At 45.7% G+C, this 23,865-nt stretch overlaps 1 protein-coding gene across 1 annotated transcript; it reads left to right on the top strand.

Annotated features, from left to right (window-relative positions):
- The first annotated feature begins 9,572 nt into the window (after positions 1 to 9,572).
- On the top strand, positions 9,573 to 22,720 carry SYPL2 (synaptophysin like 2). The gene is made up of 6 exons (XM_032415983.1): positions 9,573 to 9,628; positions 9,791 to 9,865; positions 17,637 to 17,761; positions 18,855 to 19,056; positions 20,070 to 20,261; positions 21,797 to 22,720. Exons 1-6 carry the CDS (start codon positions 9,575 to 9,577, stop codon positions 21,941 to 21,943), a joined length of 795 nt encoding a protein of 264 aa, XP_032271874.1. The 5' UTR covers positions 9,573 to 9,574; the 3' UTR covers positions 21,944 to 22,720.
- Positions 22,721 to 23,865: the final 1,145 nt, after the last annotated feature.

Genomic DNA, 23,865 nt, shown 5'->3' with positions numbered 1-23,865 from the left:
GGTATTTAAATTAAGTTAACTTTGCTGGTTTAATTAAGATAGATATATCTTTAAAGTTATCAGAATTAAATGTAAAACTTTTATTCTGCCAAGGTTTGCTGAAAGTCAAATAAGCTCGTGTTATCTCTGTTGCAATTTGTTAGCAAAAAGATGACTAAAATGATGGTTAATTGTCTGTCTCATCAAAGTTTTCATAGGAAATTGTTAAAATAGCTTTCAAAGTCTTTGGGATTAAATTCATCGGACATCTAGGTCTTTTCCAAATAAGATAAGGTGCTAAATCATTGATTACTGGCTGTAGGTTTGTGCTTTTGACTACTTATTGCAAAGAAACTAAGGATATTTAAATCTGCTGGTAAACATGCTTTGTGCTTAACCAGTTCATAAATTTGCCATCTAAAGAATTCTGGTATGACAGTTCACAACTGGTTACTACTTAGTCTTCATTGGAGACTAAGATTTCTAAGAGTGCAAAATTCAGCAACTCTGTATGTAGAAAAGTAAGAGATATGTAAGAAAGATATAAAGAATGGGAATACATTTTTGTTGAAGGTAATTTTGTCCTAAATAAGATGGTTGTTTGGAGAGAAAGGCCTTGGACAAAATCTGAATGCAAAAGAAAGTTGTACAAGGTTTGTGAAGGAAAATCTTTGGAAAGGAATTTTAAGTGTGGTCAGGACAGACTAAGATTAAAATAAAGGGATTTTAAAAGTACAGTGGTATAGGGGCGCCTGGGTGGCTCAGTCGTTAAGCGTCTGCCTTCGGCTCAGGTCACGATCCCAGCGTCCTGGGATCGAGCCCCGCATCGGGCTCCCTGCTCCGCGGGAAGCCTGCTTCTCCCTCTCCCTCTCCCACTCCTCCTGCTTGTGTTCCCTCTCTCGCTGTGTCTCTCTCTGTCAAATAAATAAATAAAATCTTTAAAAGTACAGTGGTATATAAAATTGGAATTCTCGGAGCACTTGGGTGGCTCAGTCGTTAAGCATCTGCCTTAGGCTCAGGTTATGATCCCAGGGTCCTGGGATCAAGCCCCGCATCGGGCTCCCTCTTACGGAGGAAGTCTGCTTCTCCCTCTCCCACTCCCCCTGCTTGTGTTCTCTCTCTGTCAAATAAATAAATAAAATCTTAAAAAAAAATAAAATTGGAATTCTCTCTCTATTCAAAAGACAAAGTTTTCTTGAATTGTTGGTCTGCTCTTTTTTTTTTTTTTTTTTAAGACTTTATTTATTTATTTGACGGAGAGAGACACAGCGAGAGAGGGAAAACAAGCAGGGGGAGTGCGAGAGGGAGAAGCAGGCTCCCCGCTGAGCAGGGAGCCCGACATGGGGCTCGATCCCAGGACTCTGGGATCATGACCTGAGCGATCCCAGGACCCTGGGATCATGACCTGAGCCGAAGGCAGATGCTTAACGCTTAACCGACTGAGCCACCCAGGCGCCCCTGTTGGTCTGCTCTTGATATGAAAATGTAAACAGCTGTTTTCTCTTTGCCTGCCCAGAAAACCAGTTTCTATGTTTTGCCTTTATCAAGTCTTTGATGATCCCTAATCCTATTTAGGCATGTGCCTTAAAACTTTCTGAAGTTTTAACAAACTTCCCCAAGATTTAAATCATGAACAAAGTCTCTTTGACTCATTACGCCTTTTATTTGGTATGTTAAATTACTCTGGTAGTACTGTTAAACAAATGATAAGCCTTCAGTTACATTTGGGTAAATGCTCTAACTATTCTAGAGATGATACGCAATTCCTAAAGTTTTAATGTTTTAATATAAGGTCATCATTTGATATTTTGATTATTGAAAGGGTTATGTGACACAAAAATAACTGAGTTTCTTTGTCAATTGCATCATAATGAACTCTCAGATCATTAACAATGTCCATTTCTGAGTTTTTGTCCTTTATAATTGTTCTTATTCTCTTGCAAAATGAGTTTCATCTTCAAGGAAGTTCATAAAAAGGACTTTAGGAAAAATACAGGTATTCAATATCTTTAAGATTAAAACTGAAATAGGTAAAAATTTCCAGAACTAAAGCTGCATTCAAACTAAACAAGAATTAGTAACATAGGATTAAATGAACTAAAAAGATGATTATAGTTTTGTGACTTTTGTTTGAAACACTGCTGGTTCTCTAATGTTTGCTCTCCCAGACTGAGGACACTTTCCCTTAAGATATGACTTACAGAAATGTGATCAAGTATTCATTTGTAAACATATTGAAGCATTTAGCTTTTTTCTCTACCAGAACCCTCTGAAATTCAAAAGGTCTCAGTAAGTATTCTTTCTTCCATGGCAATCATAGTCATTTGCATAAGTTCAATAAGAATCCGTCCTCCTTGCAACACCCTCGGAAACACTGGTTATTTTCCTAAGGCTCTGACTGGAATGTCATGTTTGAGAGAGACACGTACAGACTCAGATATGACCAGACAGCTTTGAGGAACTAAGGTTGACTTCATGAAACCTGGAGCCATAAGACCCCTTGGAAATGTTGGCCTGATAACTTTCTTACAGAGTTCCCAGCAGCTTCACCAGGTAAGTAAAGAATGTCACCTCCTGGCAGGTGCAGGAACCTCAGGATATATTGGGGACCTCGTGAAGAAGAATCTGCCCAAATCGACAGGTATTGCAGGCATGTCTAATGGCAAGTGCTGGCTTGGCTTCTGGCCTGGAGGGGCTACTAAAAGTTCAACCTAGAGATTCCTTATAAAAGTTCCAGCAAAGCAGATTCTAAAAGATCCGTATGATCAATCATTCTTGCTGAGCTTATGTAAATAATTATGCCGTTTGTTAAAACTGGACTTGTTTTTCAATCAAATTAGTCTTATTTGGCTATCTCTGGAAATGAGGGTTATTTTAGAGAGAAAAATTATGTTTCAATAACACACCTTTGTGGATGCTAAATTTTAGTTCTGATTGTCTTTGAATGTTGTTTGCCTAAGCTAGACAACTTGAGGTAAATCTCAGAGAAATTGCCGTATAGCTCATGTATAGACAATCTCCTTGCATGTTATTCTGTGGGGGATAACAGGACCCCATGGGCATATGATTACTTGAACAACTGGGAAATGGGATAGATTCCCCAACAATTGTATAACTCAGCTATCACCTTGACCAATTCTATGTGGCTGGGATGACAAAATCGCTCTTTAAAAGGCAGAGCGTACCCCATGGAGATAATGGATGGCCCCACTTTCTTTATGATTAGATTGGATGATGCACTTGGGGATGCTCTTATCTCCTGAGACAAGTCTTCTCCCATTTGCCAGTGATTCCTTGTAATTAACATAGTGTTAAGGCTGGACCTCAAACAAAAAGAGCTTCTTGATGGTTTCATCCCTCAAAGTCATTTATCCTAGAAGCCACTCTCCTGACATACAATTGCAAACAAAGGCTTTAACCAAGCATACCACAGCCCTCCTGGTAAAAAAAAAAAAAAAAAAAAAAAAAAAAGCCTCAAAGCTCTCTATGGGACTTCCAGGACTTACGTTAGGACTGCAATATAAAATAAGCAAAACAGTATGCTTGTTCGGCAGGACTCTAAATGATACTTCCCAGGCACTGGATGCACTCAGCCAAGAATTAAATGAAGTCAGAGAAGGACTTCTTGAAAACCAATAACCACCATTATTGACTGTCTACTATTGCTACACCATTTGAGGTGTGAAAATTTTCCTCATATGTGTTGTTTTAACATTACAGTTAACTCCTGCAAGGTGTCCCAATTAATAGGGGACATTTGTGATCAATTAAATAAGATCAAGATATCCACAGATCTATTTGACAAAATTGGTAATTGGGGATCTTATCACATGGATATTTATAGTAGCTTTACTCATAATTGCTAAAACTTGGAAGGTGAATGGATACATAAACTGTGGTACTCCCATACAATGGGATATCATTCATTACTAAAAAGAAATGAACTATTGAGTCATGAAAAGATGCAGAAGAAACTTAAAGTTAATATTACTAAGGTATATTACTGAAGACGTTACATACTGAATGATTCCAACTATATGGTGTTCTGGATAAGGCGAGACTATAGAGGCAGTAAGAAGATTAGTGGTTGTCAGAGGGTTGGGGGAGTGAGAGATGAATGGGTAGAGAACATAAGGGATTTTTAGGGCAGTGAAATTATTCTGTATGATACTATATAGGTGAATATATGTCATTATACATTTGTCAAGACCCACAGAATGTATAACACAAAGAGTAAACTCCAATATAAACTGTGGTCTTTGGTTGATAATGATGTGTCAATGTTGACTCATTGATTGTGACAAATAAATGTACTGTACTGATTCAGGATGTTGATGATGGGAGAGGTTATATGTGGAGAGGGGGAGGGAAGTGGGAACTTTCTGCACTTTCTGTCCAGTTTTGCTCTGAACCTAAAACTGCTCTAAAAATAAAGTGTAGTTATGTATATATAGAGACAAGCCAAGAACTGGGAGATATATGTATCTTTAAAAATTATGTACTTTATATTATAATTATAGTATATTATTTAATATAATATAATTCTTTAAATAAATATTCTTTAAATATTCTAAAAAATACATCAATTTAATCTACCATACTAATAGTCCAAGGAAGAAAAAGTCCAGAAAAAACATTTGACAAAATTCAACATCCACTCATGATGAAAACTTTCAGCAAACTGGGAATAGAGAGGAACATCTTTAACGTGATAAGAGGAGTCTGTGAAATACCTAGAGGTAACATCATATTAAATAGTGAAAGGCTAAACAGTTTCTCCTAAGAAGAATGAGGAAAGGATGTCCACTCTCACCACACATGTTTGACAGTACTAGAAGTCCTAGCCCATGTACTAAGGCAAGGAAAATAAGTAAAAGGCATTCAGGTTGTAAAGAGAGAAAGAAAACTGTCCCAATTTGCAGACAACATAATTATCTATATAGCAAACCCAAAGGAATCTACAAAAAACTCATGGAACTAAACACGAGTTTAGAAAGGTCACAGGAGGGGTGCCTGGGTGGCTCAGTCGTTAAGCGTCTGCCTTTGGCTCAGGTCATGATCTCAGGGTTCTGGGATCGAGCCCTGCATCGGGCTCCCCGCTCAGCGGGAAGCCTGCTTCTCCCTCTCCCACTCCCCCTGCTTGTGTTCCTTCTCTCGCTTTGTCTCTCTCTGTCACATAAATAAATAAAATCTTAAAAAAAATAAAAATAAAAATGTCACAGGATACTAGGTCAATAGAAAAATATCTAGTTTCTAGCGATTGCCGAATGGAAACTTGAATTTAAAACAATACCATTTATAGTGGCTCCAAAAATTTAAATATTCAGGTATAAATCTACCAAAACATGTACATGAATGCTGCTGTATGCTTAAAACTGCAAATGCTGATACAGAAATCAAAGAAGACCTAAATAAGTGGAGAGGCATTCTGTGTTCATGGATTAGAAAATGCAACATAGTAATGATGTCAATTTTGCCTAAATTGATCTATAGATTTAATGAAATTCTAATCAATATCCCAGCAGAATTTTTTGTAGATATAGACAAACTGATTCCAAAATTTATTTTGTAAGGCGAAGGAACTAGATAACTAAAACAATTTCAAAGAAGACCAAAGTTGGAGGAATCATTTTAGCCTATTTTAGGATTTACTAGAAAACTACAGTATCTGAGCCAATGTGGTATTGGCAAAGGTACAGACACATAGATTAAATAGAAAGTCCAGAAATAGACTCACACAAATATGGCCAATTGATTTTTTTTTTTTACAAAAGTGCAAAAGCAATTAAATGGAAAAAGAATACTGTGTTCAAAAACTAGTGTTAGAACAATTGGATATCTATATCCAAAAAAATAATAATAATAACCCTAACTTAAATCTCATACCTTATACAAAAAATAACTCAAAAATAAAACTATAAAACATTTAGAATAAAACAAAGGAGAAAATATTTGTGATCTAAGGTTAGGCAAAGAGTGATTAGACATGATGCCAAAAGCATGATCCATTTAAAAAAATAGTGAGATAGACTTCACCAAAATGTACAACTTTGCTCTGCAAAAGACAATTAAAAGAATGAAAAGACAAACTACAGACTAGGAGAAAATATTTGTAAATCACATATTCAACAAAAGACTTAAATTCAGAATATATAAAGAGTTCTCAAAACTCAGTTGTAAAAAAGAAACAACCCAATTTAAAAATGGGCAAAAGACTTGAACAGACACTTCATTAAAGATACAGAGATGGCAAATAAGCACATTAAAAGATGCTCTACATCATTAGCCGTTAGGGAAATGCAAATTAAAACCACAAAGAGATACCATTACATACCTTTCAGAATGGCTAAAAAACCAAACAAGCAAAGAACCCTCCCCCTACAAAACCAACCTAAACAAACCGAACCAAAACAAAACAAAAAAACCCAAACAACTAATAATACCAAGTGCTGGAGATGATGTAAAGCAACTGGAATACATTGTTGGTAGGAAAGCAAAATGAAACAGCTACTCTTGAAAACAGTTTAGTATTTTTGTATAAAGTTAAACACACATATTTACATATAACCCAGAAATCTCAGTTCTGGGTATTTACCCTAGAAATAAATACTTATAGTCACTCAAAAATCTGTACAAGAATGTTTGTGTCAGGTCTAGTCATAATAGCAAAAAAAGAAAAAGAAAAGGAACACCCAAATGTACTCTGGCAGTTGAATAGATAAATGGTGATGGATCATATTTCATAATATGATGGAATACTACTCAGCAACAAAAAGGAGCAAATCACTGATAAGTACAATATAGATGAATCTCAAAAACTAGGCTGAGTGAAAAAAGCCAGACACAAAAGAGTACATAGTGCATAATTCCATTTATTTGCAATTCTAGAAAAAAGCAAAAGTAAATTATAATGACAGAGAGCAGATCAGTAGTTGCTGGGGGATTGACTACAAAAGGGCAAGAGGGAGCTCTTTGAATGATAGAAATATTCTATATCTGGATTGTGGTGGTGGTTACATGGGTATAGACATTTATCAAAATTCAAAGTTGAAATGTTCACATCTTATGACCTAGCCGGCTCACTTTTAGATATAGAGCGATGTTTATCAAACTGCTGGTAGAGATCCATTATTAGTGAACCATTAAAGCAATGTAGTGTGACTCCTTAGAGGGGTATTTACCCAGAAACTAAAGATGGTTAAGCTTCAGGCTCCCTTACTTGCAAAGCTTCTTCCAAGGCCTGTTACTAATTTTGTATTCATAATTTTGTATTCTTTTTCTAAAGGGGGTCCCCAAATTGTATAAATTTTAGGCAAATTTAGACAAAACCTAGATTGCCTCTGGATGGCCAGATTTTTTTTTAATGAAATGGAATAGAAAATAATGAGAATGGTTTATTAAACATTTGTTTCATTTTATACAATGGTTCATGACTTAAAAATTTGTCTTTTGCCAGGGTTTGTGTTTAAGGGAAAAAAAGAGAAAGAAAGAAAGTTGGATATTCAGTGTTGTGTGGCGACTACGGACGTATGTGTACATTCAATGCAACACTGTAAAAGTAAATATTTGGAAATAACCTAAATGCCCATCAATACGAGAATAATATAGTGTTATATGTATGTTGTGGAATTCTGTATAGTTAAAACGAAGGGACTAAAGGTACATACATCAGGCTAGATGACTCTCATAAACCCACCATTAAGTATTAAAAAAAAAACAAAAAACACAAGTTAAAGAAGGTTACCTAAAGCCCAATATTTAGATAAAGTTTAAAATCATGTGAGAAACAATAGTAAGTCTAGTGAATTTTAATGCATTGTTTGCAGATATAGTCATTCTACAGTACAAGTGTTAAAATATGTATGAAGCTGATAAATTCAGAATAGGATAGTGGTTACTTCTGGGGAGGAAGGAGAGAGGGAGGGAATGATATCAGAACACACAGGGCTTCGTTTTTATATGCAATTTTTATTTTGTTAAATTTAATAAGGCTAGTTGGTAGATGTGTGGGATTTTTGCTGTATTATTCCGAATTTTCTGATTGTGTTATATTCCGTATGCATATTGTTTTGTTGTAAACATTGGTAATAAATATTATTTCATATTTGTGTCATGTGGGCATTTACACACATCACACCACTTAATCCTCATGATGACCTTATGCAGTAAGTAGGGCAGTTATTATTATTCCTATTCTACAGTTAAGGAACCTAAAACTGCAGAACAATTTGTTAAAAATTGGATCGGGGACTCTGTTGTTTCTTATTTCGTGGAAATATGATTTGCATGGAAATATGCTGGAGAAGTTTCCTTCAAGTTCAGCCACTCCCTCCTACCGAAACCTTGGTAAGGCACTTACTCAATGGGGGAATAAATTGTATTAACAATAGCTAAACGTTTGTTCAAAAAGTAGTCATTCGAAAGTACCGGAGGAGACCTCCAATAATGACTTTGTGACGCGGAGGATACATATTTACAAGTCAATTCTTCGGAGGCACAGGCGGGTTTTCTGCTGGCCACCGCCCCCTGGCTCACTCAGTGACCTTGGACAAATCACTTAACCTTTCACTATCTACAACCCAGTAAACCGAATGGGTAATATTCATGACTGCTCACTCAGGGCTCCTGCCAAACACTTTTTTGAAAATTAGGGACCGATTTAAGGTCAATCATAATGCAACAATGTCAACTTTCCAATGCAAATATTCTCCAAGCCCCTTATTCCTCAAAGACTGTTTTCCCTCTCATTTAAATGGTGATGTCTATTTTAAAGGAGAATGAATTTATACTTTCTAAAGATGAATAACTTTTGTCACCAACTTACGAATGCCTTTTCTTAAAAAATTAAACCGACGCCTAACCAGACAGAATAAAAAGTCATCAATTTCTGTTCCATTGCCCTTCCCCGCTGTAGTGGCTCTCGGAGATTTTTGAAAGCAAGCCGTTTGTTCACCGTACGGTTTAGAATCTTATATCAACACTGATCATGCTTTATGAAAATCCTGTAGGTTCTGGGTATCCTGGTGTGGGAGGAGAGAAAAACGGCGCAGAGCGGCTCCAAATCCAGGCAAATAGGGACAGATGAACTAGGAACCGGTGCGTCCAGGCTAGTTCCGACTTTGGCCGCGAGTTGGAGCGGCTGTGGTGTAGGGCTTGGGACTGGCCCTGGAGGCTTCTGGCAAGGAACTTGAGCCCCCTCGCGGCCGAACCGCCCGCAGAGGCCCCAGGTCCCTTTAAGGCGCCCTGCGGGCAGACCCGGAGCAGAGGGGGCGGGAGGACAGCTCGCGAGCGCACGCCACGTGACTCGGCTGCCAAGTGCGCTCGCGAGTTTGACAGAAGTTTGAATCGGCCTCGGGGGCTTTCTGCAGCCGGAGGGGCAGAGCGGCGGTCCCGGCCCCGGCGAGCGCCCGCTGCAGCGCCCGCGTCCCCCGCCCCGCCAGCCTGGAGCCCGCGCCGCCGACGGCGGCCTGCGCTCCCGCACCGCTCGCTGCCCCCACCGCCGGTCAGCAGCCCCCAGCCCCCCCGCGGTGCCTGCCGCAGCCTCCCGGCCAGGGAGCCGAGCCCCGGCGCTACGCCCCGGCCCCGCTGTGCCAGCATGTCTTCGACGGAGGGCTCGAGTCACGCGGCGGACAAGTCGCCGCGCCCGCAGGTATTCCCCGCGCGCCCCTGGGGTTGTCTTACCACCCCTTCTGCACCTGGGTGTCAGGCCGGACCCTTATTCCGCCCCCTCTCCCGACTGTGAGTGGGAGGAGGACCAGCGCTTTCCCGGGTCCCCCGCCGCCCTGACCGCTCGCCGGCCCTGTCTCCGCAGGTGGACCGCCTGCTGGTGGGGTTGCGCTGGCGGCGCCTGGAGGAGCCGCTGGGCTTCATCAAAGTTCTCCAGTGGGTGAGTCGATGCTCTAGCCGCGGGCTATTTCGGGAGCCTGGGCTGTGACGCTGACCCGAAGCAATGTGGCCGAGTGGGGGGCGGGGAGGTGCTGCGGCCGGCCGTGACGGCAGGGTGGGGGGCGGCGACAGGTGGGCGGGGGAGGGGCGGGCTGGGGCTGCTTCTCCAGCACTTGGTGGCAGGAGGGCGAGGAGCAAGGCATGCGGAGTCCGGGATTCGGTCCTTCTATGTGCAAGGAGCCCTTGCCCAGGGCGCTCACATTTCACCCGGGCGAGAGGACCCGGGTGTAACCTTTCCAGAACTCTGATCCTGCACATACCACTCCTCGGTGGCGGGAGGGGGGAGGAGGACAAGGAGGACGAGGAAAGCCACGGAGGGCAGAGGAGGGAAGGAGGCGGGCGATGGAAACCATCCTGCCCCCCAACGCACCGTCACTAGATCTTGAAGGTGGGCTCCAGGGACAGGGTCCTGGCTGGCAGTTGTCCTATTGAGGTCACTAGAGTAATCTGGGTTCCTGTGACTGAGTGAAAGGGTGAATGAATGAATGAATGAATGAATGAATGAAGTCTATGACTCTAGGATTAAATAAAAGAAAAAATATTAAGACAATAAAAATCACACTGTGGCCAAAATGTGGCTTGTAGAATAAGATAAAACACTGAGTAGGGAAGCTGGGGCTCTGGGTTTCAGACGTGGACCTGCCTTTTCCAGCTTTGTGACCTTGGGCAAGTCACTTCTTTGGACCTCAGCTTCCAACATTAGTTAACTGTTGATCACACCATTCCCAGGGTCCCCTTCTGCTCTCAACGGGTTGGTATGCCAGAATATTGCCCTTCATTAGACTCACCCCGTGACCTTGAAGAAATCACTTGCTCATAGCCTCAGTTTCCTCTGTAATAGTCTAGGAGAAATACATCTCATTACCTCATTGGTACTTTGAGATATTGGTATATTCTCTGTCCTTACCAGTGCCCAAGGCCTCCTGAGTGTAAGTTAGGAATGTGGACAGGTGCAGTCACTCTTTCAAATCATGAAAACTTGTTGGGAGCATTTAGTACACTATAACAGAGGAGATTTAAGTTAGACAATCCACACACCAAATGGTGTGTGAATAAATTAATGTGCTTTCAGCCCAGAATTCAGCTAAGGAATAAGTTACCATTAAGACTGAGGAGGATTGAGTTCTAAAGGACTTTTAAATCATAGGAGACAAGAGTGAGCACTGTGTCACTGATTCCTGAATCATCGTTTGGATGGGAATCATCAGATCTGGAATTCAGGGGCAATAGTGCATTTGGGGTTATCTCCAGATATCTGAGACCTTGACTGGGGCTATAGGCCAGGCAAGGAGCTCCCAAGTGCAAACTCTGGGACCTGGTGGGGACTTTCCACTCTCCCTACTGCCTCAAGAGCAGTTGGATGGACTGCTGACTGAGCAATTTCACCTCCCCCCCCCACTTCCCTGTTCTGACCCACCACTTGAGTACCAGTGGTGGCCATGTAAGAATGATATTAAGGCTCCATGTGACTGCCATCCACAACTAGGGAGCCATTATGAGGAGCAGAACCTGAAAGGTAAGAGTATAATTTTATCATTAAACTAGACAAATGGATCTAAGGGAAATTTGAGAAAGACTGTCAAGGGATAAGGAAAACAATGAGGTTATTAGACCATGGAATCATCCTTCGTGGGGGGATTCTGAAAAGCTTCCCTCTTCAATCCTTCTATCCTTTTCTCAATGCCCGCCCCCGCCCCCGCCCCCAATACCACATTTCTATAAAGGCTGCACAAAACAATGCCTAGGAAAATGATCCTGTCTCCTCTCAGGGTCAGCACTGATCCCTAAGAGTTAAGACCCATTTGACTTTTATGATCCTCAACTTCTTAGAGAGGGGGTGATGCCTTTCTCTCATAGTGCTAAATCCGGGGGCCCAGGGCTAGACTCTGAACTCAGCCTTCATGCGAAGGGCAGCATCAAAGGGAGACATGATTTGCTTTCACTGCCATCCTGGCAGCCTAGCGTGAGTTTCACTTGCCCTGAGTCTCTGCAGGATGAGCTCATGTAAAGGTGCACAGGAACCAGCACCAGAAATGACAGAGAAAATGTCATTTGGGATTTTCACTCATTTCCTGCTTGGGGGGATCAAATGCTCCTGGGCTGGAAAAGGAAAAAAAGAAAACACAGATCTTGCATTTATCGTAATGATGCTTGAAAACTTTTGTTGTCATTGTTATCCAAAAGCAATTTTGCTGGAATCCTGAAAAGAAGAAAGCAATATTAGGCTTTTATTAGTTAGGGGCTTGGCTTAGAGTGTCTTTTTTTAAAATTCAGAAATTAATCTCACCTCAATTCCAATTCTGGACCAAGTCCTCACCAAGTCCTCACAAAGCTAGCAAAATAACATGGGTATAGATCAATTATTAAAGAATGATTTCCTAAAAAAAGAAAAAAAGCAGATTTTGAGGTTGAGGGGCTTTGGTTTAAATTGAGTCTCCTCTATTTTCTAGCCATAGAGTCTAGGGTACCTAGGGTAAGTAAAAAAATCTTTGTGGGCCTTGGTTTCGTATATGTAAATGAGGGTGAGATCTATCTCATGGGTTCACTGGGAGGATATAGGAGGTGATTTTTGTAAAGCATCGAAGCATTCAGTCCAAGCAGTCCAGGAGATATTCAATGACTGTTGGTTCTCCTTTCTCCTGTTCCTAAACCTCCCCTTTCCCCTAAATTTCTTCTTTATGCAGACTGTCAGCTAGACTTGTCCTTTAGTTAGGTTACTCAAATGTCACTGCCAAATCCTCGCTTTGAGGGTAAGGCACAAAGGAATCTCCTGGATTACTCAGTCACTATTCCCATAGTAAGTCATATTATCATTAACTGGGTGTACCCCTGATCAGTAATTTACCTTTGAGTTGCCAAAGCCACTTACTTGGCTCTGGGGTCTCTGTAATGAAAATAAGCTATTTCAGTTGGTGTGGGGGAATGCGAAAGAATACCATCAGAGTCCATAAAACCAATGAGATGACTGTCGGGGTAAGAGTAGGGGGAAACCTTGTCTTCCTTGTGTCCCGCACTAACTGGGGATGGGAGTGATGTCAAAGGATCATCACCATCAAGCAAGTCGGCACCAAACTGGTGAGGTTATTCTGACACCCTTCCCAAAGAGAAGCAGAGACAGGAGGAGGAGGGCATGGAGAGCAGTGTATGACCATCGCTGTCCCCAGCAATACAGGGCCAAGAGGAGGAAGGCTGGTTGGCATCAGAACTTCAGAGATCCGCATCCCTCCCCTCCACTGTCTCAGGGACTCCATCTCTCCTTGGCTCCTGTTCTTTTTGAGCAGTTTGCCCAACTCAGACCCTTGTGTTTGGTGACATGGATGGTTTCAGTTCTTTCCTGCTCTTCTCTGTGCCTCAGTCACCTGGCACATTTAGGGAAGAAGACAAATCTGATGCGGAAAGGTGGAAGGGGTGGGGTCAGGGTGTCTTCCTCTGCTCCTGCATCCCAGGTGCAGAGCTACTCCCTGCCTCCTTACAATCTTCACTGAACATAGGAGAGAGCTCTCTCTCTTTTTTTTAGCCTTAATAACTTTGTGATGCAGAATTTTATTTTGCTTGTTTGTTTGAGCATGACACTTTTTTCCTTGACGTAAACTCGAAAGAGAAGGTACCAGGTCTTATTCATCTTTGTGTCACCAGCACTTGGCACATAGGGGATGGTCAATAACTGTTTGTTGATTAATGAATGAATGAAGTAGAAAGAGCACTGGACAGGGAATCAGGAGATGTGAATTCCAAGGCTGGCTCTCATGATAGCTAAATATGACTTTGGGAGAGTCACTTGATCTTTTGGGACTTTAGTTTCCACCTCTGTGAAATGAGACCATTGGGCTTAATAATCTCTGAGATCTTTCTTTTTTTTTTTAAGATTTTATTTATTTATTTGACAGAGAGACAGTGAGAGAAGGAACACAAGCAGGGGGAGTGGGAGAGGGAGAAGCAGGCTCCCCGCCGAGCAGGGAGCCCTATGCAGGGCTCGATCCCAGGACACTGGGACCACGACCCGAGCCGAAGACAGACGCTTAATGACTGAGCCAGCCAGGTGCGCGTAAGATTGTATTTCTTTATTGGTCAGAGAGAGCGAGAGAGCACAAGCAGGGGGAGAAGCCGGCAGAGGGAGAAGCAGGCTCCCCGCTGAGCAGGGAGCCGATGTGGGGCTCAGTCCCAGGACCCTGGGATTATGACCCGAGCCGAAGGCAGCTACTTAACCAACTGAGCCACCCAGGCATCCCTGTCTGAGATCTTTTTTGCTCTGCTGTCCTGTGAACCTGTGAGGTTCCCCTCAGATTTTTCCCTTCGTCCACTTACCTAGCAAACTTTATGTTTTCTGACATCAGATGACTGTGTGATGTTCAGATTTAATTATATATTCTGATTGACAAAGAGCTGTGTAAGGTGCTTCGGGATTCCTGACTTTCAAAGACTCAGAAGAGAAGAGGATACAGCTAGGACTAAAGCTATTCGTGGTATATTTCACTCTCTGAGGAATCATAGAGCAGGGTTCAGGATTTTCAGAACTTCAAGTTTATCATGTAGCCATAGCAGAACTTCGGACAGTGATGGGAAAGTTCTGTGATCTGTGTTGTCCAATAGGGTACCTGCTAGTCACATATGGCACTTGAAATGTGGCTCGTGTGACTGAGCAACTGAATTTTTAATTTTATTTAATTTGAATGAATTTGAATGTAAATAGCCACACTTGGCTGGTGGCTACCATGGTGGATAATGCAGCTCTAGAGTACGAGTTCCATGAAGACGGAGATTTTTCTCTTCTGTTCGCTACTAAATGATAGTGCTTAGAACCGTGCCTCGTACACAGTAGATGCTCAGTAAGTGTCATCTTTCTGTAGATATGCCTGTCAGGGAAGTGCTGGTGAAGAGAAGGCCCCACAACTGACCATTCATTGCCCCAAGTTAGGAATACCTATTTTCTTTTTTTTTTTTTTTTAAAGATTTTATTTATTTATTTGACAGAGAGAGACACAGCGAGAGAGAGAACACAAGCAGGGGGAGTGGGAGAGGGAGAAGCAGGCTTCCCGCCGAGCAGGGAGCCCGATGCGGGGCTCGATCCCAGGACCCTGGGATCATGACCTGAGCTGAAGGCAGACGCTTAACGACTGAGCCACCCAGGCGCCCCAGGAATACCTATTTTCTTAGGGGACCTATATAGAGCTACCTGCCAATGGGTAAAAATATATCCAACTGTGCTGCCCTTCCTAGAATGTGACACCCTAATGGGCCAGAAGCTAGGAGGAATAAAGAAACCTGTAAGAGGCTCACAGAGCTGACAAAAATTCAAGAGTTCCCATGAAGAAGAGCTGGAGAAGCACCATTGTTATGCCAGTGAGGACGCTTGGAGTATATAAAGGGTAATGATGCAGAGGCTTTGGGGAACTTCTCTTCAGCTCGGTCAACATGAGCAAACAGGGCTCTACACTTCAGCCTCTGTAAATTAAGCCAGATGAGGAGGTTATTCAGGCATTGGGGAGAGTTATGCTCTCTCCTTTCCTGGATGTGTGTTTTTTTTTTTTAAAGATTTTATTTATTTAACAGAGACAGAGATAGCGAGAGCAGGAACACAAGCAGGGGGAAAGCAGGAACACAAGCAGGGGGAAAGCAGGAACACAAGCAGGGGGAGAGCAGGAACACAAGCAGGGGGAGAGGGCGAGGGAGAAGCAGGCTTCCCTTGGAGCAGGGAGCCGGATGCGGGGCTCGATCCCAGGACCCTGGGATCATGACCTGAGCCGAAGGCAGATGCTTAACGACTGAGCCACCCAGGTGCCCCTACTGGATGTGTTTTAAAAATGGAGACCATTCTCATTTGTCTGAACCAAACCTCCTGGAAACAGAGAGGTGCCCATTATGACCTTTAGAGAGGGGTCAGCGGCTCCAGCATGGAGAAGATCTGCCAGGCCAGGCGATGCAAGGCGGGGCAGGGGCACCGGGCACGACCCAGGGGCAGAGCACAGCTGCTAGTCAGCCCAGCCAAGAGCACACTGATTGCATTACCCTCATCCAGTGAGAGCAAGGCCTCTCGATTGCCTGCTCCAAACCCCTCCTTGTACAGATGAGAAAACTGAGACTCAGAGAGCAGAGCAATTTACTAGAGTGCACCCAGCTAATGAGTGACCCGGACCAGGGCTAGAACCCAGATTTCCAAACTCCTAACCCAGGTCTGTTTTTACTCCATAACGCTACCAAGCATTAGCAAAATCACATGCACACAACTCTATTCTAAACTCTGGGTGCAAGCCTGGGACGTAGATGAGCTGTCTTCTAGGTGCTTAATGTCCAAGACACCAAGACATGGAGAAACACACAGAAAACAGTCATTAACAGAGTAAGCTCTGTGCTTACTAAGAATGATTCCATCATGTACAAGTGTGTACAAGGTAAGTGCGCAGGAAATGGGGCCTGAACAGATGAGGTGGGAGGATCGGAGATTCCAGCTTCTCACCTCCTTTTCTAACCAGTGTGTTTCCCCAGAAAGAAATGCTAAAACCGTAGGTTGAGGACATTTCGTTTCACTTAAGACAGGAGGTTTAGTAAAATGTGATGAAAGGTGAAGAGGAAAACAATTCAAGTGATCTGAAATGCCTCTGGTTCTTAACACAGCGATGGCAGCACCAACAGATTACAAAGGGAAACACCACTGGGGAAAGAGTGGAGGCTGATAAGGCAAGTGGAAGCTACTTTTCTCTGGGCTTGAGCCAGGACTGTCGCTGCAAGGAAGAGGACCTTTGAGGGAGGAGGAGTTAGGCTGGCAGAGCGAGGGACAGCTCCCCGCCTGGCCCCTCTGAAGGCTTGGCAGAAGTTGTCCCTTCTAGCTATACCTCCAGTGAGGCAGGAAGCCACTGGAAGGTAGCGACAAGGGAACAAGATTCAATGACAGCTCCAAAGGAGAAATGGAAGGAATTCCAACACATGCCTGATCCCAGTTGGCACAGAGGTATCTATTTCTAGGGTGCCTTTCCCTTGGGGAGGAAATTCAGGTCCAGCTTTATGCTAGATGTTTCCAAAAGCCTGAACTGCTTTGTGTTCATCATCATCTTAAGGAGGCTACCTGTCACATCCAATGGGAAGATGTGGAAACTATCCATTTGCTCTCCGTACGTCTCCCTCCAGACACGCTTGTACATGATGGAATCATTCTTAGTAAGCACAGAGCTTACTCTGTTAATGATTGTTTTCTGTGTGTTTCTCCGTGTCTTGGTGTCTTGGACATTAAGCACCTAGAAGACAGCTCATCTACGTCCCAGGCTTGCACCCAGAGTTTAGAATAGAGTTGTGTGCACGTGATTTTGCTAATGCTTGGTAGCGTTATGGAGTAAAAACAGACCTGGGTTAGGAGTTTGGAAATCTGAGTTCTAGCCCTGGTCCGGGTCACTCATTAGCTGGGTGCACTCTAGTAAATTGCTCTGCTCTCTGAGTCTCAGTTTTCTCATCTATACAAGGAGGGGTTTGGAGCAGACACCACTCCAACTCAACCTCATTCATTTGGCTATTTGGTCTGGCACTCGGGTGCAGTGAACACAGCATCCTGAGCCGGGAAGGCCAAGGGAAGCCATGAGTCCCTGCCCAGGAGGGACTTGATTAAAGGAAATCCTCCGCCACCCCCATAACTGCACCTGCTGAGAGTCAGAAGGTGGTTCTGAGGGGATATACCTTGGCCAGTTGAGGCCTTCTGACTCTCAAAGGGCTTCCCTCTCCCTCAGCTCTTTGCTATTTTCGCCTTCGGGTCCTGCGGCTCCTACAGTGGAGAGACAGGGGCAACAGTTCGCTGCAACAACGAAGCCAAGGATGTGAGCTCCATCATTGTTTTGTTCGGCTATCCCTTCAGGTGAGCAGGAATTGATTCTGACCCCACACAGCCTCTCTTGCTGGTTTGGCAGGACTGCTTGGACTCTTCCTCCTCCAGAAGCCTAAAGACCTTTTGTTTAGTGCCACTTGGGTTCAAATAGAACTACAAGACTTCGGTCCTTCCTGCCCTTTAGGAATTTCAGACACACTAACCATAGAAAAATGTCAGGGAAACTCAGATAGGTCATTGTTATAATAATGTTCCAGTCCATAGATAACCAATAGCAGGTAACAAAGTTCCTACAGAAAGAACCCATGCAGTTTGGGATGGAGGCTAGTTGGACAGGTCTCTCTGACCTTCAGCGACCTTCTCCCTGCCTTGAAGGTTAGGGAGCTTGTTAGTACTTAGATCCTAAAGAGTTGATGTGGGGTACCTCACCTGGTACACTAGAATACAAGGAGATATACCTTGACCAGGAGGTAGAAAAGAATACTCTTTCCTGGCTATTTGGGAGCCTAGGGAGGGGAGTCCCAACTGCTCAGAAGAGAGCTGGGGACAGGGCTCGCCTTTTCAGAAATTTTTAGTACCAACGGCCAAGTTAGGTTAACTATCTCTTGTATATAACAGGGTTTTGTTTTGTTTTGTTTTGTTTTCTGTCCTTATTTTGTCCCATATAGTCTCATGGGGAAGGGGTGCTAAATAAGGCCTGAGAATGGGAAAGTCCAACCTTAACCTGGCCACTGTGGGCCTGTGCTCTCTGGGGGGCAAAATGAAGCTGATCTCCCTGGTGGTTTGGCTACCAGAAATAGATGCACTATGTATATTGTGGTTGTGACCTAAAGGGCCCTAGAGATACTTGGAAATACATGGTCACCGTATCTGGGCAAGGTAGATGAGGGTGGGGTAGCGGCTGAATGGGAGGTAGAGTTGGACCAGATTTCTGGGGGTGTTTCTGTCTTGACTGCAGGGTTGCCTCCAGAAACATTCCTCCCCCCATGTCCCCTTTCTTGGCTCTGTAAGAGTCCCAGGGTGAGAAGTAGCGCAGGACTATTCCCAGCGCAGGGACAGTCCCCTGCCTCCACAGGGAGGGTATTGCCTCGAGCTCAGGATGACACCCCCCTGCCACCCACAGGTTGAACCGGGTCCAGTATGAGATGCCCCTTTGCGATGAGGACTCCACCTCCAAGACCATGCACCTGATGGGGGATTTCTCTGCTCCCGCCGAGTTCTTTGTGACCCTGGGCATCTTCTCCTTCTTCTACACCATGGCTGCGCTGGTCCTTTACCTGCGTTTCCACAACCTCTACACAGAGAACAAGCGCTTCCCGCTGGCGGTGAGTGGGCACTGGCCAGGAGGGATGGGGTGGAGAAACTGAGGAGGTGTGCCTCCTGGGACTGATGTCACATTGAGGGGGGAGGACACCCCGATGTGGAAACTCCCGAGTCTCCCTGCCAGCTCTTTGCTGTCCATCCCCTTCAGGTTCTGTGGTTCCCACAGCTCCGAGGACTCTGCCTCTAGCAGTCCCCCATCGCTCGCTGTGCTCAGAGAGAACTCCTGAGTCTCCCTGCCAGCTCTTTGCTGTCCATCCCCTTCAGGTTCGGTGGTTCCCACAGCTCCGAGGACTCTGCCTCTAGCAATCCCCCATCGCTCGCTGTGCTCAGAGAGGGCGTAACAGCACCAAGAAGTGGGCTCCGGAGCCAGACTGCCTGGGTTCAGATTCCAGGGCAGTCCTTTATAGCTGTGTGCTCTTGGACAAGTCACTTATCCCCTCTAAACCCCAGGTTCCTCAATATACAGGGGGATAAAATAATACCTATCTCATAGTGTTCGGGGGAGATGAGTGAAAATACACGTAAGATATCTGGTATATAGTTCGCTCCGGTAAGTGTTAGCTATCATTAATCTTCTTCTCCCTCTCCCGTCTCCGTATCCCAGGCGTGCAAGGTAGAAGGGGTGCCCTTGAGGACCCCGTTTGTCTCCTGCAGTCTGCCTCCAGGGGTCGCTGAGCAATGGTGATCAAAGGAAAGGCTTGAAGGCGAGAGTGGGGAGTTTAGGCCACCTGGGTTTGGGGGTGACAGTGACCAGCAGGTACCTTGATACCTCGTTGCTTGACCTCCATTCTGAGGGCCTGGGCAGAGGTAGCCCTGAGTGGCAGCGTTCCTTTAGTGGCAGTGAACAGATTCCTTAAGATGACCTGGGCTCCCTGAGGCTCCAGGTGTTGGGTAGGACGGCAAGAGGGAGCTGTCCTGGGACCGCAGGATCCCAGGGCATTATGGCCAGAGGAAGAGAAGTAGGCCATCAGGGGGGCCTTTCTGAGTGCATTTCCTGTCCCTCTGCTCCTCCCAGGACTTCTGTGTGACTGTCTCCTTCACCTTCTTCTGGCTGGTAGCTGCAGCCGCCTGGGGCAAGGGCTTGACGGACATCAAGGGGGCCACACGGCCATCCAGCCTGACGGCAGCCATGTCAGTGTGCCACGGAGAGGAAGCGGTGTGCAGTGCTGGGGCCACGCCCTCTATGGGACTGGCCAACATCTCTGTGGTGAGACCTGCGGCCGCTGCTGGTGTCTGGGGGAGGCCGGTCCCAGCTGGCAGGTTCTGAGAGGGACAGAGAGGGTGTCTCTCCAGCCCGTATCCCCTGCAACTGGAGCCGGTGACCCCAGCACCTACGGGTGGCTGCTGGCCCCTGGATGACCCCGAGAAGACATGTTGGTTTTGGGGGGGAACCCAACAGCCACTAGCCTCCTGTTCTTTCCTCCTGTACTCTGCCCTCCCATCTCCCTTCTCCCCACCTCCAGGCATGCTCTCCGTGACTGCCTCCCACTCCTCCTGCCTCTTGACAATGTGTGTGCGAGCACGTGAAGGGGCGCGCAGGCTGTGTGGCTGGGCTTAAGACTGGGAGCAGACCCAGAGTGAAAGAGAAGGGCTTCATTGTCACCCGGGCCTCTAAACTGGAAAGGGGCTTTGGGCAAGGGTGGGCCCAGCTGGTACACAGAGGTTTGGCCATCCGGTTGTTAGAATGTGGAAATCTTTCCATATCAGTTGGCACATAGCTGAGGCTTCAAGCTTTTCAAATGCCCCCGTCACCTTAGCCTTGTCCTGAAAATGGCTTAGAACTCCCCAAGGCCCAGCAACTGAAGGGGTTTCATCGCTGGCACACCAGGGAACCTTCTAGACCTTGTTAGAACCCTGCTGATAGGTTTTAGCCCCCAACATTTTATTGTAAAAATTTTCACACATACAGTAAAGTTGTAAGAATTTTACAATGAACACCCACACACTCGTCGCCTAAACTGTACCATTAACATTTTCCTAGACATGCTTTATCACATATCTGTCTGCCCCTCTTCATCCATCAAACCATCTTATTTTTCATGCATTTCGAAGTCAATTGCAGACATCAGTACAGTCCCCCCCAAAATACTTCCTGCTGATAGGTTTTTAAGTATCTTTTTAAAAGATTTTATTTATTTATTTGACAGAGAGAAAGAGAGAGAGTGCGCGAGTGCCCAAGTAGGGGGAGCAGGAGAGGGAGAAGCAGGCTCCCTACTGAGCAGGGAGCCCGATATGGGGCTTGATCCCAGGATGCCGGGATCATGACCTGAGCCGAAGGTAGACGCTTAAACTGACTGAGCCACCCAGGTGCCCCTTAAGTATTTTTGAATAAATATTTGAATATAGCCCTGGCTGGGTCCCTGGCCCAGGAAAGGAGCACCTTGGACAGCTCTGGTCACACCCACCCTTGAAAAAAGGCACTCAGAACAGTGCTGTGGAGAGCGCACTAGAGCCCTTGCTCCTTGCTATGCTTTGCATGTTGCTTCACTCCAGGGGCCAGATTCTCCTAGCGATCAAGCTACAACTCAGGTGCGTGCTGTGGACAGTTAGAGACTTTCATCAGAGAACCCGTGGTGGGTATCGGCATTGAACCCTGCCTCTACATCCAGTTCTCTGTATTTTAGTCTTCCCAGCCTTCAGCCTCTTCCCCCACCCACCACAGGGACTCCCCCCCCCCCCCCCACCCCAGTTCCCACAATGCCCTCCTTATTGTTCTCACAAACTTCCCTGATGTCTTTGCAGCTCTTCGGCTTTATCAACTTCTTCCTGTGGGCCGGGAACTGTTGGTTTGTGTTCAAGGAGACCCCGTGGCACGGGCAGGGCCAGGACCAGGGCCAGGGCCCCAGCCTGGAGAGTGCTGCTGAGCAGGGAGCAGTGGAGAAGCAGTAAGCAGCCCCCACCTGGCTACTCCCGAACAGGACAGCACCTCTTCAACCACCTCCAGCTTCCAGGACCTCCCTCTTCTTCCTTCTCCAACTCCCCTCCCCTGTCATTCTGGGCTTTGAGCTTTGAGACGTCGTCGCTGATGGATGGGCAGGCATCAGCTGTCAGAAACCCGGGCAGCCCTCCCAGTGGCTTCCTAGCCCTCCTCTGGCTGGAGCCTCGGATGGCAGGAGCTCACGGCTTCTTGTCTACTGCCTGGACCCCCAGCATCTTACTTGGGGTCTTACTTATACCCTTATAGCCTCTGAGAATGAGCCTCTACTGCAGGGGGCAGGAGACCAGAGTCCTGAGACTCGTTCCTAGCAGCCACTTCTATCAACGTGTCGGCTTCAATAAAAGTGGGGGGAGGGGAAATTGGCTGGCAGCCTTCTTCCTGGTCCCTTGTATGAAGGACCCACCAGCGGTTCAGTGACCCCTCTTCAATGGCTGTCATCTAAGCCTGTGTCTGCCCCCATCTCCAGTCAGCCCGCGCTCTCCCACTTTTCCCTCTGGCCTCTGCTCAGCCACACAGCCTACCATGTGGGAACCCAGGAGGCCAACTAGCCTAGAAAACAGCTCTGTAGAGGGTCCTGATGTGGCCTGGACTCAGTGGGGAGCAGATATATTGCAACTGGGTTGCAACTTCAAGACCCTGAAGCCAGGAAACTTGCTGGGGAAGCATTTCTTCTGTTCCTTCAGTCCTCCCACCGCTCCAGGCTGGGGCACTTTCTACCAACACTACACTCGTACTTGCCCTAGAAACTCCCGACCTTCCTCCCTGCCCTCCTTCTTGTGCTTAGTCTCACGTATGGGACACAAGATGAGTGGTCTAGGAGCATCTCCATTTCAGCCCTCCCCACCTCCAACCTCTCTGTCCATCTCCCTTCCCCAGCCTCTTGGGTTTGAGGCATTCAGATCCTTTTCCATGTCTGTCCAGGCCTTCCTTTCATTCCTGTGGGTCCAGATAGGGACTTTGGAAGGGCCCAAAGGACCATCATGAGGCTAAGTTGCCCCAGAGCCCCAGGACATGGATGGATGGGCCCATTTCTTCCTCGTTTCCCCCCAACCCACAACTCCTTCTCTGGCCTCTGTTTCATACTTCCATGCCTCACCTTTACAAAAGGACATGCCCTCTCGGTTTGCCCTCGGTTCCTCCCCTGCTTCCTCATTTCTCCCAGGCTCTATCCCTCCCCACCCGAACCCCAGTCCAGGGCAGGCCAATGCTATTGGTGCTTCTTCACTTTGGGACCCAGTTCCATATTTGTCTTTGATATGTCTCCTCTTTCTGACACCTCCTTCAGTCCCTCTCTGGACCCCAGGGCCTAAGAGTCAGTGCTGACTGGAAAAGGGCCATTCATCTCCTACCCAGCTCAAAGCACTTTAGTCTGACCTTGGCCATAGGGCTGCTCAGAGAAGGATGGAGAAGGAAGAATCCAGCCATTTTCCAATCCAGTGCCAATTAGCCCACTTATCATCCCAAAGGTGAATGTGCCCTGTGCCAATTTCTCCTCCGGTCTGAGACAACCCCTCCAACCTTCTCACCTCCCTAAACACCATCCATAGTAATGCACACATTACTGGAGTACCCAGAAGACAGGATCTTTGACTTTGGGCCAATCATTTCTTCTTTGGGTCAGAGTTTCCCCACTTGACAGGGGGAGTGTGAGATTTATCTCCTCAAATGCTCCAGAACCCTTCAGTGAAAGAATTAGGTTTTTTGTTTTGTTTTGTTTTTGGATTTTGGGGAAGGGATTTGAGGAGGGAAGAGAGGAGATGGGGATGAGAGTGTTTCTAAGTCTGAACCTCTCTCTGTCCTGAACTGTCCCCATGGTTACTCAAGCAAGAGGGGGAACAGTTTTGCCTATAGCTCCAGAGACACAGAGAACAAA

The sequence above is a fragment of the Phoca vitulina genome, unplaced genomic scaffold (genome assembly GCF_004348235.1).
Source record: "Phoca vitulina isolate PV1807 unplaced genomic scaffold, GSC_HSeal_1.0 scaffold2, whole genome shotgun sequence".
Classification (NCBI taxonomy): Eukaryota; Metazoa; Chordata; class Mammalia; order Carnivora; family Phocidae; genus Phoca; species Phoca vitulina.
The sequence above is the reverse complement of the archived record's forward strand: the minus strand, read 5'-3'. Positions and strand labels throughout refer to the sequence as shown.